The sequence below is a fragment of the Furipterus horrens genome, unplaced genomic scaffold, assembly GCF_987537825.1.
Source record: "Furipterus horrens unplaced genomic scaffold, mFurHor1.1.pri manual_scaffold_9, whole genome shotgun sequence".
NCBI classification, from domain to species: domain Eukaryota; kingdom Metazoa; phylum Chordata; class Mammalia; order Chiroptera; family Furipteridae; genus Furipterus; species Furipterus horrens.
The window spans coordinates 19,361,635-19,374,803 of record NW_028327179.1 but is presented as its reverse complement, the minus strand read 5'-3'; the positions used below and the strand labels follow the sequence as shown (position 1 = coordinate 19,374,803).

The following is a 13,169-nucleotide window of genomic DNA, read 5'->3' as shown; positions in this document are numbered from 1 at the left end:
TTCCACACCACATAGCTAGTAACTGGTAGCATCAAAAATTGCACTTGTCCTGGCTGGTGTGCCTCAGTGGATTGAGTGCTGTCCTGTGAACCAAAGGGTTGCCGGTTCAACTCCCTGCCAGGGTACATGCTTGGGTTTCAGGCTAGGTCCCCCGTTGGGGGCATATTGATGTAGCTCTCACACATCGATGTTTCTCTCCCTTTCTCCCTCCCTTCTCTCTAAAAATAAATTTTTTTTTTTAAAAAAAGATTGCACTCAAGTCATCCAACTTCCAAGTTCAAACAGTTTTTAGTCTTTCAGGATGGTCTTCAGTAGGCTACATACAGCAAGAGCTGAATCATTGGTTTAACTACCTGCATCAAGCAGTGACAATTTCCCTTGAAGTTCATATGCTGGACTGTGGGTTTAAACTTTAGCCAATAAGGTAGTATTACTACTGTGAAATGTATTGTGGAGTTACTATTGAGGAATTATTATTCCTGCAATAAAGGAAACTGAGACTAGAATGTGAGATACTTAATACTTGTTCTACCTAAATTGTCCCTCATTTGTCTAGTAAGTTAACATAACCAGATTTAATAATAATTTGGCAAGTTGGGGTCCTGCCTGCTGTGGCTCAGTGGATTGAGCATCGGCCTGCGAACCAAATGTCGCTGTTTCGATTCCCAGTCAGGGCACATGACTAGGTTGCACGTCAGGTCCCCAGTTTGGAGCGCGAGTGAGATGCAACCACACAGTGATGTTTCTCTCCCTCTTTCTCCTTTCCCCTCTCTCTAAAAAATAAATAAATATACAAATAAATAAATTACTTAAAAAATAATTTGGCAATTTGACTAATCTTTTAGGAGGTTTCTTTCTTTGAATCCAGTGAGATACAAAATTAATGTCTTCCATTGAACATTCATAATCAGCTAGGATATTCTGGATGGCTCATTGCTCTTGACAGAATTTTATCTTTCCTGGAAAATTAGTGTGTACTTCAGCACAAAGTCCATTTACATAATTTATTCTTACACTTGTGTATGTATTAAAGAAATGTCCTTAACTCAAAATTAGACATTTAAAAAGTTATGAGTCTACCCCGTTTAAAACAAAAATATGAGAACATTTAGATAATAGATTTTCATGTAGTTTTCACAAACTACAGCATTTCGAAATTTATTAAAAAATCAAGTTACTGGGAGAAAGAGGTGAAGGGACTAAGAAGTAGAAACTGTTAGTAACAAAATAGTCATAGGAATGTAGAGTAAAGCATAGGGAATATAATCAATAACATGTATGGTGCCAGTTGGATACTGGAACTATTGAGAACACTATGTAAAGTATATGATTGTCTAACCACTAAGCTGTATATCTGAAGCCAAAACAAAATAATATTGAAAGTAAATGGAAACTGAAAAATAAATAAAAATAAAAATAAATTTCCCAAACAGGTTTTATAGTACAGAATAGAACTTTGACTTCTGATTATCTTTCATGTTCTAGACATTCAATAACTACATTTTCACTCACCTTTTATGATTCTGAGGATGCTATACTTCCATCTTATACTTGTTTGAAATAGATATACCAGAATCTGAATCTGGCTGTGGGTGTGCAAGAGCTTTGAGTTAATGTCTGCTATTCTGTTTCCTAGAATATTCTTCAAAATGACAATTTCAAGATGATTTTAATCTTACTAGCAAAGCACATTGAGTCTATGTCTTCAGAAACTGCATGTTTTTCAATGTGTGTTTTATAGAATATTAGTCACATGTGATGTTACCTTGTGTATCTGATATCAAATAAGTTTAGGAAACACTGTGGAAAGAAAAGTGAATCAGATTTCTTTCCTGCTGATTTCTAAGGTGTTACTGTGCATCATACTTTTCCAAGAAATGCAACTGCTGTGCAATATTTTTCCAAGTTCTTTGACCTTGGAAACAGTTTCAGAGCTCATCATATGATGTTAATATTCTGAGGAAAATACTTGGAGAAAATCTGATCAATGGGGAAAGATCTCAGTCTCTTCTATTAGATTGTTCTTATGACTCAGAGTCTTTCTTTTATAGACAGGATTTGGAACACCCATGATACTACAAATCCACAATGTACTTATTTGCCATTTCTCTGCTTAAGCACACAGTTTCCTCAATTTAGCCTTTCACTGTGTGGAAGAGTTTAATGCTGTTTCCACTACTCAGTTACTCACTGTATGGTCTCTTCTCTATCACCTATAAATTCATGCTTAATTTTTCTTTTCATCAAGCTTGATGTAATATAGCCATATTATTCTCGACCATTTGCCGAAAAAGTTTTACTGAATTTTGTTTTGGTGTTTTTGGTCTTAGTTTTTGTTGAGGGGTTCTAGGCAAAGAAGTCTTATGAGAGATATTGTGGCATTTACTATAGAGATTGTATTTAAGTCCCTTAGAAAAGATCCATATGCTTTTTTAGTGTCAGAACTTGAAAAACAGCATGTTTTAGCCTCAAACTACAATTGATTCTCTTTTGATTTTGAACACCAGCAAGCTTAAACCCAAATGAATGTACAATTAGAGCAATAATTTGTGCTCTTACAGCCTACACATGTTATATTTTCACTTCTCCCTTACATGTATTAACCTTATACTCTAAGTTATATTTTCTCTACTGTTGTTTTGCATTTACATTTCTCTTCATGCTGTATACTATTTTATGTGTTCTTGTTTGAATCAAATTTATTTTTCCTTTTTGGAATTATTTGAAAAAATAACAAAACAAAAATGTTAAAAAAGGAAGAAAAATAATTATATTCCAACCCAAATTACTAGAAGCTGTTATGGACTCTTGAGAAGAAAATTTCATTTGATTTGAACCCCAAATAGGAATTTATCTGCTGAGATGGATTCATCATGGCCAACTAAGGGTCCACATTTTATGATCAATAAGAGTGTAGCAGCCATTTGCTGATAGAGGTCCTCAGGTACTTTGTATACTGAGAAGAACCTTAGACTGAACTCTCAGCTCCCTGCACCATGCCCTGATTGTTTATGCCATCTGAGTCAACCCTTGCAGAGAAACCCTGGTTTTTTGTCCTGTCCAATGAGAACTGCACAATTTGGATACCTCATTTACATAAAATGGACCTAACCGAGAACCTGGGCAGGAAATTTACCTATAAAAGGTGGCCTCCCCTTTGTCTCAGTGGAACACAATTTAGGTTACTGTCTGAATCTATGTCTCCTGGGCTGCAGTTCCCTTTGTTCAAAAAAAAAATACTTATATTTCTTTATTACAGTCCAAAATTAACGTTGGTTTACACTGTGGTATCAGATATAACTGGTGCTGGGAGAACATTTAACATTCAGAGTTCAATTTGGAATACATGTCAACGAAGTTCATGGTAGCTGATCTTTTTACGGTTTTGTAATGGTGCCAGTGTATACCTTAGAGTGTCCAAATTCTTCAAATCTCCTTAATTGCGCCAATAAAAAAATGCAAGCGTATCTAAAGGTTTGACATAAACCATCAACATAGGTATAGGGACGTCCACTAAAATGGCATCATAAAAGGTCCCTGAATTCCTCACCTCCCCCCACCACAAAATCTACAGCTCCACACAGAGCAACTACCTCTAGAAAACATCCAGAAGCTAACGCAAGACTCCTACACATCAGGTGAATGAGAAAATACCTACCTCAAATAGGTAAGAAAGGCTGAGACACACTCTTGGCATAAACCCCATTCTCAGCACAACACCGTATAATTGGGAGGGAACTCCCAGCTTTTCCCTAATGAACAAATGGTTGGGACCCAACATTTAGTACCCCCAATTTTAAGACATCTAGTTCTTAAAGCCAACAAGGCTAGTGTCCATAAAACTACAGCAAACAAAGGAGCCACTGTTAAGGGGCCAAGCCCTTGCCATAGGGCTGTTACCCTGGAGCGTAGTGCAGCAGGAGCAAGCAAAGTTGCTAGTTTCCTAGTCTTTCCCAGGAAAAGGTCCATCTGCTTACTTTGCAAGTTGCTGCCTGTGGGCCAGGCTTCTAATTTAGCACACAAATAGGGGCTGGCTGGCTGCACCCCTCTTGGAGATCAGGGAAACTGACGGGCACCTCTCCCACTGACTCCATGTAGTCTGCTTCAAGTCACCAGTACCTTCCTGGAAGGAGCTTGTACCCGTGTCTGTGCCCTAGCGTTTACAGCTGCCGCCAAGGAGTGAGTCCCTGCTGTGCCTGGCTCTCATAGCCAATGGGCCCTCCATTCTCAAGTTCAACAAAACTGTAGCAATCAGGAGCACCCCACTGCCGCTATACATCTGGACCTGGTGCAGAGGAAGCAAAAAAAAAAAAAAAAAAAAAAAAAAAGCCCATCTACAAGTTTCTCCCTAGAAGAGGTTTAACAACATACATTTTCAGCTGCTGCCTAAGGGTCTATCTTCCATTTAGCCTGCATTTAGGCACGGAATGTGACCCTTTCCTTGGGGACATTGACGGGTTTTGGCCCACGTTCAACTATTGGGAATCACTAAGAACAAAGAAGGCAGCCTGGGCAATCACAAAGGCTTGAGAGAAAACCTGAAGCTCAGGCTGGGCTGATTGATAAGGTTCATCTCCTACACGATGCCACTCTCTCAAGACTGGGCAAGGGGGCTGCTTTTTCCTAAAGCATGGAAACCAACACAGAGAATCAAGGAAAACGAAAAAATGGAAATACATATACCAAACACAAGAAAAAGAGAACTGTCTAGAAACAGATCTTAATGAATGGATATAAACGTTCAAAATAATGGTCATAAAAAGGCTCACCAAAGTCAGGAGAACAATGTAGGAAACAACTGAAAATTTCAACCAAGAGATAGGCATCCTCCTACCCTATTGGTGGGAATGTAAATGGGTACAGCCACTTCGGGAAATAGTGTGGAAGTGTCTCAAGAAACTAAAAATAAAACTACTGTATGATCCATCAAACCCACTTCTAGGTATATAACTAAAGGATATGAAACCATGATCTTGAAGAGACCTCTGTACTCTCTTGTTCATTGCCGCGTTGATCACAAAAGCTACAGAATAGGAACAACCTCAGTGTTCCTTGATGGATGTATGGGTCAAGAAAATGTAGCATGTATTCAGCCTTAAAAAAGAAGGAAATCCTGTCAGTGGCAACAGCATGGGTGACCCTGGACGGCATTACGCTAAGTGAAACAAGCCAAGCAGAGAAAGAAAAATATTGCATGGTTTCACTTATATGATGAATCAAAAAAAAAAAAAAAAAAGTCAAATTCATAGAAACACGAGAATAGAAAAGTGGTTGCAGTGGCGCAGGGGTGGAGGCAATAGAGGACGGTAAAATGGTACAAACTTTCAGTTATAAAATTAATAAAGTCTGAGGACCTAATATGCAATAAACTGATGACACTGTACTCTATAACTGAAATTTTCTAAGAGAACAGAAATGAAATGTTTTCACCAAGGGGGAAAAATGGGGTGGAGAGGTGGGATGGAGTAAATATGTGAGGTGATGGATGTGTTAATTAACTAGATGGTGGGAATCCTTACACAATATATATGCTTATCAAATTCTAATGTTTCAAATTGTAAATATATTACAATTTTATTTGTAAATTTTAGCTCAATAAAGCTGGACAATAAAAAGAGAGCTGGTAGAAGCTGACTTTATGAGGCAAGCAAGCATAAAGTTCCCCCATCAGTTTAAAAGGAATGCCTTTCTTTGTCTTGATGGGGACTAGAATTTCTCACTCATGGCACTATTGACATCTTGGGACAGACGTTCTTCCTTGTGGGGAGGGCTGTGCTGTTGCCTTGTAGGATACTTTGCAGCATCCCTGGCCTCTACCCAAAAGATGCCAGTAACAGCCCTACCTACAGGTGTGGCAATCCTGACTTTATCCAGATATTGCCAAATGCCTCTTAGCATGCAGGGCTGGCTGCCCTTGGTTGAAAACCACTAATAGAAAAAGGAACATTTCCAAAAGAACACAGTTTCATGTGTTGGAGATGGTCAGGAAATGGAGTTAAATGGTGGTGTTCTGAGAGGTTCTACCTACCTCCTGTAGCTTTCTCTTTATCAACTGCCCCCATGAAATTATTGGGTTGGCCAGAAAGTTCATTTAGTTTTTTCCATAAAAGACACATTTTTCACTTTCATCAATAAGTATTGATTTGGATATTTTGAGTATGTCAGCTCTCTCCTGCTACTGGCTTCTAGTGGGCAGAGGCCAGGGGCGCTGCTAAACATCTTCCAATGCACAAGACAGCCCCATAGCAAAGAATCATTTGGCCAGAACATAAATATCACCAAGAAACTTTGCAAACCACTTGTGACACATTTGATCAGTTACAGCACCTTTTCCATACACTGCACAATTTTTTTTTCAGTTGTGTTTTTACATTCTTGAAATAATAAAGAATATGCCAAAAATGTTATTTTCTTCCACCTTCAATATTAAAATGGCTGCACAAAAATTCACCAATTTTGATAATTTTTAAAAATGCACATTGATATGACAGTTATCTCAATACAACCTAACAAAATTGTTTCAAATGAAGTTAAAGACAACTAAGCACTACTGGAGCCATCATTCGGAAAAAACTAAGTGAACTTTTTGGCCAACCCAATAGCTTTTGCTCTGTGGAGCCTACTGAGATCACCTGGCAGAGAGTCAATTAGAAGGGAACAAATTATTCATACAGAGATCAAGAAGAGAGGCCTCTGATATAATAAATTATGCACGATGAGTAAGGCTTGACAATAATATACTGATTACAAAACAGTAGTTGAATTGATAATATTATGTAATTAAAAATTGTTCATCTTCATTGTTCATTTCAGCTTACAGAAGCAATGTATGTCCAATGTAAAAAGCCAAACATTGATTATGCTTGCAAAAGAAGTTACCTGCTATTGAGAAAAATTCAGAATGAAGGACTGCATAAAACAAAGTGAACATATCATCTTCCCAAAACATTCTCCATCGGTAGCCATTTTTAATGGCCTGCTGTATTGATGTGTATACTTTCATATTCTGTTCATATGCGATCATTTCCATGTCGTGTATGTGTGTGTGTGTGTGTGTGTGTAAAGCTTTTTCACTCAACATATTGTCAAATGTGTCAGGGCCCAGGGCAGGCTGTCCCCAAGATGACCCACAATGACATATTGATTATTTTGAACTAAAATCACCTGAAAAGCAGCAAGAGCAGGAAAAGCTCTCTGACTCTCCTGTGTCCCTCTTAAAAGCATAAACTATATCTCCATGACATGTCCCCTGCCCACTTCTGAAGGACTGAGAGACAACCTTACCACCAGAATTATAAAATGCAGAGTCAAAAAGCATGTATAAACAAGCCTGTGATGCCTTTACTAATCAAACCTTGTTTAAATTCCTTACTAAGGAAGACCCAAACCTGCTTAGATTCCTTTCTCATACCACTAACTTCTTTTGTCCTGTCAATTTCTCAAAAATTTGTTTGTCTAAAAATTATAAAAAGATGCCCAGTCCGGTCACTTCTTTGAGCCTCATTTTATGATCTGAGAATCACATTATTAGTCTTTTGTATGCATATATTAAATTGTTTTTCTCTCCCGTTAATCTCGTTTTGTGTCTATTTTATTATTTTATAGCTAGTTAAGCCAGAAGAAATAAAGAAGGATAGGGTGGGGAAATTCTCTACCACTCCCCAGCAACTGCATGATTATACATATAATTCCATTTTTCTTTTCTAGGATTTGGGTAGTGATTTACTGTGTTCATGTACCACCCACTATCCAATCCCCTATTAATGGAAATTTAATGTGTTTATAACTTTTTAAATATTTTACAAACAATGCAAAGATAATCAGCCTTATAGGTATGTCTAGTGCACTTCTGAAAATATTTGTGTTTGATAAATTCTTAGTATTGGAATTTTGGCATCAAATAATGTGTCCATTTAAAATACTGCCAGATAACTGCCAGATTGCCCTCCAGAAAGATTGTAGCAACACAAGTCCTTCTATATAGTGTTTAAAATGCACAAAGTATTAAGCACTTTATAATTTTTAGCATTACGATAGAAGATAGACATTTTTTTTCCCCAACATGTACTTATTTTTAAAAAAAGAAACAATCTTAGATAAATTAAGTTCTTTGTGCCAGAGTTCATAGGGATAGTAAGTGGCAGAGCTGGATAGCAACCCTGGGCTATTTGGTCCCCAATTTCATGCTTTTCTCCTCCAGTGATTCCAAAGCCAGGCCACGCATCTGAAACACCCACGGAGCTTTGAAAAAATATTGCTTAGCCTCCATCAATGCATCTGTATTTTTTAAGCTCTCTAGTTGACTCAGAGGGTCAGCTGTGGAGAACATTCTCAAGTCAACATTCAAAGTGGAGCAGACGGACCCACTGGGAGCTAACCCTTCATTTACGTGTCTCCTCTGGGTGTGCCCATCACTGTACCTTTTCCATGGAGGTGCTTGAGGAGGTGGCTTGGCAACTCATTAGCAAGGGGGAAAAAAAGATCAAATTTTTCCTTCTTGTGGGATTGGAAGGACTAGTCTTTTTTATTCCTAGGGTCCAACCTCTTCCTAATGAGACAGTGGAGTGAACTAATGCACCTCCGAGAGCCCCACTGGCCCAGTAGGAAGCTGACGGCACGGGGCCGTGAGACCCATCGCCAGCACGTCTGAGAGCAGAGTGACATGGGGAGCAGTGCCAGGTCTATAGGAGCCACCAGTCTGGATGCCACCCAAGCCTCCCACCTCACCACCTGCCACAAAAACGTGGCGCAAGTCCTCTGAGTTCTTGAACGACCTGGAGCAAGGAAGTAATACCAGGCTTTTGGCTGGTCTGGTGGTTGGCAGCTGAGCCTGGTTCTAATCTGATTTGGGAAATGAAGAAAGGTGACATTGTTTCCCTTCTAGATCGTAGAGCAGTTTACACTGGCTACCGACACAATAATAAACGATTGATTTTTATGTCCCGGCTTACAGCAAAAATAAATTTAACTTTTCAGATTTAATTATTTCTTCTTTTCTAGAGGAAAAAAAATCCCTTTGAAGGTCCTTCCTGTACTTCATGGGAGGAGAGGCGTGGCTTGCAGCTGTGATCTCGTAGTCTCTTGAATTATGCAAACAAAAAAGCAGAAGCACCATCTCCCCAGTCACTCTCCAGAGGTAGCCCTTCGAAGAAATCGAATTGCAGACACTTTTCCTCTTTGTGCTGAAAGATCTTCCTAAGCCCAGCCTTTCTGTTTCCAAATGGGACTGGCTAGAAGGTGGCTGGTAACCCCTCCTTGGGGACTCCAATGGGATGACCAGGGGCAAGTAAGCATTGCACAGGACTCCCTCACCCCCACCCCTACCCAAGGCTGGCACTTGATGATAATGGGTTAATAATCCATGATGTTCAGGCCACCAGCCAGGCAAAGAAGGCCACTGCAAAGAGTAGGCCCAAGTGCCAACGGAGAGGCACACCCTTGACTTCAGGAGGCTCAGATCCAGGGTCGGGGGTGAAATATTTTGCATAAGAAATCGGTGACAGGTAACATGGGTCTATGTATCTGGTATGTACTGGCCAGAGACCCTCTTTTTCTGAATTTTACACTCAGCAAGACAGCTCAGATATAAATTATGTTTACCCTGAAGGGAAAAAAAATTCTATTTCCTATGATGTCAAGAGTGGAAAAGAACTTAAGAGATCGTCTCCTGTTTGCTCTCTTTTTACAAATGAGAATACCAGAGCCCATAAGGTGAACCAACTTGCCCAATCTGACATAGCCAGTCACAAACAAATGCCCACCTATTTTGATGAGCTAAATCCATTTTGTTCACAGCCTCAAAAATTAGGGCTTTATTACCATAGAATGAAGATCATCAAGCAGGGCTTCTTAATCTTTCAAGTGAACAGCAATTCCCCCGCCCACTCCCACCTTGTTACCATGCAGGTTCTCAGCAGGTCCAGGCTGGGCCTGAGATTCTGCATTTCTAATGAGCTCTCAGGGGGTCCCCAAGCTGCTGGTCTATACTTTTAATATCAAGCACTTATAGGCAATGCCCTGACCTGATGTGTGAGGACCTGAGCCTGCAGCAGAAAGGGATGCGGCACTTTCCAGTGAGAAGTCTTCCCTGGTGAGGAGTTCCCATCAGAGAATTCTTTGGCTATGCCTAAGGCAAATGGAATTTCTTGTGTGTGTGTTGGGGGTGGGGGGGCCGGCTGAGGAGATGGATCATTTAAATGTTGTCTGTTTGTGTAAATGCACAAATTGTAGTCCTGAGTGTCCTTGGCAGAGAAACTTTCTCATAATTAAGAAAGTTCACATCTGCACCTCCCACTCAATCTGAGACTGCTTTGCTTCCTCTTAAGTAATAATCAACATTGCAAAATTGCAACTAGGCAACTAGCAAAACGTTCCCAGGAAATACAAGGGCTGGCTTTTGCTCATAATAAGTTCCCTTTCCCTAAGCCACGTGGTTCTCTCCGGCATGTGCCCATTCATGGGTTTCTCAACCTCAGCACTTCTGATGCTGTGGGACCAATCGCTCTTTGTTGTGAGGAGCTGCCCTACACCACGAAGGATGTTCAGCAGCATCTCTGTGCTCTAGCTGTGTCTTAGTTTGAGTACTATAACAGAGGAGGTGGTTTACACACCACCCATTTAGTCGTCACTGTTCTGGAGGCTGGAAAACCATGAGCAGAGTGCTAGCATGGTTGAGTGTCTTGGTAAAGGCCCTTTTCCTGGCTTAGGCACAGCTATCTTCTTTTCTCTTTTTTCTTCTTCTTCTTTTTTTTTTTTTCAGTGAATATGTATTTTTTAATTTTTGATTTATTTATTGTTTTTCTATTACAGTTGACCCACTTTTTCCCTCATTTCTCCACCCCCACCCAGCCCACCCCTTCTCCCCCAGTCAATCCCCACCCCATTGTCCATGTCCATGGGTCATTCATGCTTGTTCCTTAACTAGACCCTTCCCCTTCTTACCCCCTTCATCTCCCTCCCCACTCTCCCCTGGTAACTATTAATCTGTTCCTTGTTTACATGCCTCTGGTTCAATTTTGTGTGTTTGTTTGTGTTGTTCATTAGTTTCCTGTATTAGGTGATATATGGTATTTGTCTTTTATCGCCTGGATTATTTCGCTAAGCATAATTCTCTCTAGTTCCATCCATATTATTGCAAATGGCAGGAGTTCCTTCTTTCTTTCTACTACATAGTACTCCATTGTGTAAATGTACCACAGTTTGTTGATCCACTCATCTACAGACGGGCACTTAAGCTGATTCCAGCTCCTGGCTATTGTAAACAGTGCTGCTACGAACATAGGGGTGCATAGATTCTTTTGAATTGGGGTTTCAGGATTCTTTGGGTATAATCCTAGCAATGGAATCACTGGTTACAGTTATCTTCTTATTGTAGCCTCACATGGTGGAGAGAGAGAACAAGAGCTCTCTCTTAATAAGGACAGTAATGCCGTCATAGGGAGTCATGACCTAATTACCTCCCAAAGGCCCCACCTCCAAATACCATATTAGGCATGGAAATGATAAGGCGTATGAACTTTGGAATGGGGGGAAGCATTTCTATCCACACCAATGACTAGATGCCAATAATATCCCACTGCCAGTTGTGACAATAATAAATGTATCCAGATATTGCCAAATATCCCCTAGGATGGAAAATCACTCCCAGTTAGAAACCACTGCTTTAAAAAAATAAATAATACTATGTTGGAAAAGACAATGAGTTTAAAACATACAATTATACAATTTTCGATCTGAAAGGAATCTTAGTGCTCATTTGCATTTTGGGGTCACACATTGAATTTAGGTTAGAAAAACCATTATTACTATTGGGCATGATGCTTTCTGTACAAGTGATGAATTTGAGGTTTTATCAATGTTCCATTTTTCAAAGGCACAAACTTCAGTTAAGGAAAGCCTCAGATTCCATGTCTAGATTGAGTCTTTGCTGATGTGGTAAGAAGTGGGAGGGAACCCACACTTTCCTCCATTGTCATCAGTACAAGATTAGAAAAGGTAAAACCACAGCTACATGGAGGTTCCAACACGTCTCTGATCAGGGGCCATCCAGCTGGGTTGTGAACAGTCTTCAGTCTTGCGTAAAGTGCAAATGTACAAATAGCACTTCAGGATAAATTCCCTAAATCCTACTCACAAGGGCTTAGCCATTTAATTAGCTAAGTTCTGGAGCAGCTTGTGTTGACATTCAGTGACAGTAGGTCAGCTTACAATATGCTCTACATGATTTCAAGAGAGGCTGCCTCACCGCATGTTAGCGGAAAGCATTTACTAATACCCCTCTGACAACAGAGACAGTGGGGAGAGACATTAATCAGCTCTCTGCCTTTTGGCAAATGCTGCACAAGGATCTACTAGAGCAACCACTTAGATCTGTTGTCTCGTGGATAAGAGAACTTGGAAGCAAAACACATTATGTACTTAAAAATTCATCTTGTGTTCAGAGATTCTCTGACATTAAAATGTGAAGGTCTAGAGTATGCCAGTATCAAGTTATTTCTGTAGCTAATAGTAATAGTTTGAGGCCCTGGCACAGGGCTAGAGTGATGGGGCCCCTTTCCCCCCCTGCTTTACTGAAAAAAACATGAAAAGCCAGTCTCCCTACACTAAGCGAGGGGTGATATCCATGACTTCCAATACACAGCTGCTACCACCACCTCTATTCACACTCAACTAAGATCTCTTATACACCTACCATGTGACAGATACTAATCCAGGCACTTTGGCATAACTTATCTTACTTAACTTATACAACTCCATATATTTGGACACTATTGAGGAATCGAAGGAAAAGCATTAAGGCTAATAATACTGAGCCTATTTTAGAGTTCTTTGTGCTCAAATAAAATTCCTTTCACTTTTAAGTTTTATTTTATTTGTCCTTTATATATCAGTCAATTCTTTCCTTGCTTGATTTCTTTATGCAATAGATGTGCTCCCAAAATTTGGAAGCAATTCGCAATTTTCTGAGTTGACTCACTTTTGAAATGTTTTAGTGTGGCTCAATACTTAAGACTCATTTGCCTTTGATAAACAAAACATATTTTGCTAAAATGACTAGCCACCCCTTTATCAGACTTTTCATTCTGAATTTCTACTTAGAAGTTTTCTCAAAGACAGACATATTTTCTCAAGTCACCAATGAAATCTTAAACCAACAGACTGTATTTTTA

The 13,169-nt window shown here is 39.6% G+C and overlaps 1 protein-coding gene across 1 annotated transcript in view; it reads left to right on the top strand.

Moving 5' to 3' along the window:
* The window catches only part of AHR (aryl hydrocarbon receptor), a 58,848-nt gene extending 51,841 nt beyond the window's left edge, over positions 1–7,007 (top strand). The window contains exon 11 of the mRNA XM_090287136.1: positions 6,814–7,007. Within this exon, the coding sequence (XP_090143262.1) occupies positions 6,814–6,927 (114 nt within the window). The 3' untranslated portion in view covers positions 6,928–7,007. The remainder of the gene's footprint in view (positions 1–6,813) is intronic.
* The last annotated feature ends 6,162 nt before the right edge of the window (positions 7,008–13,169 follow it).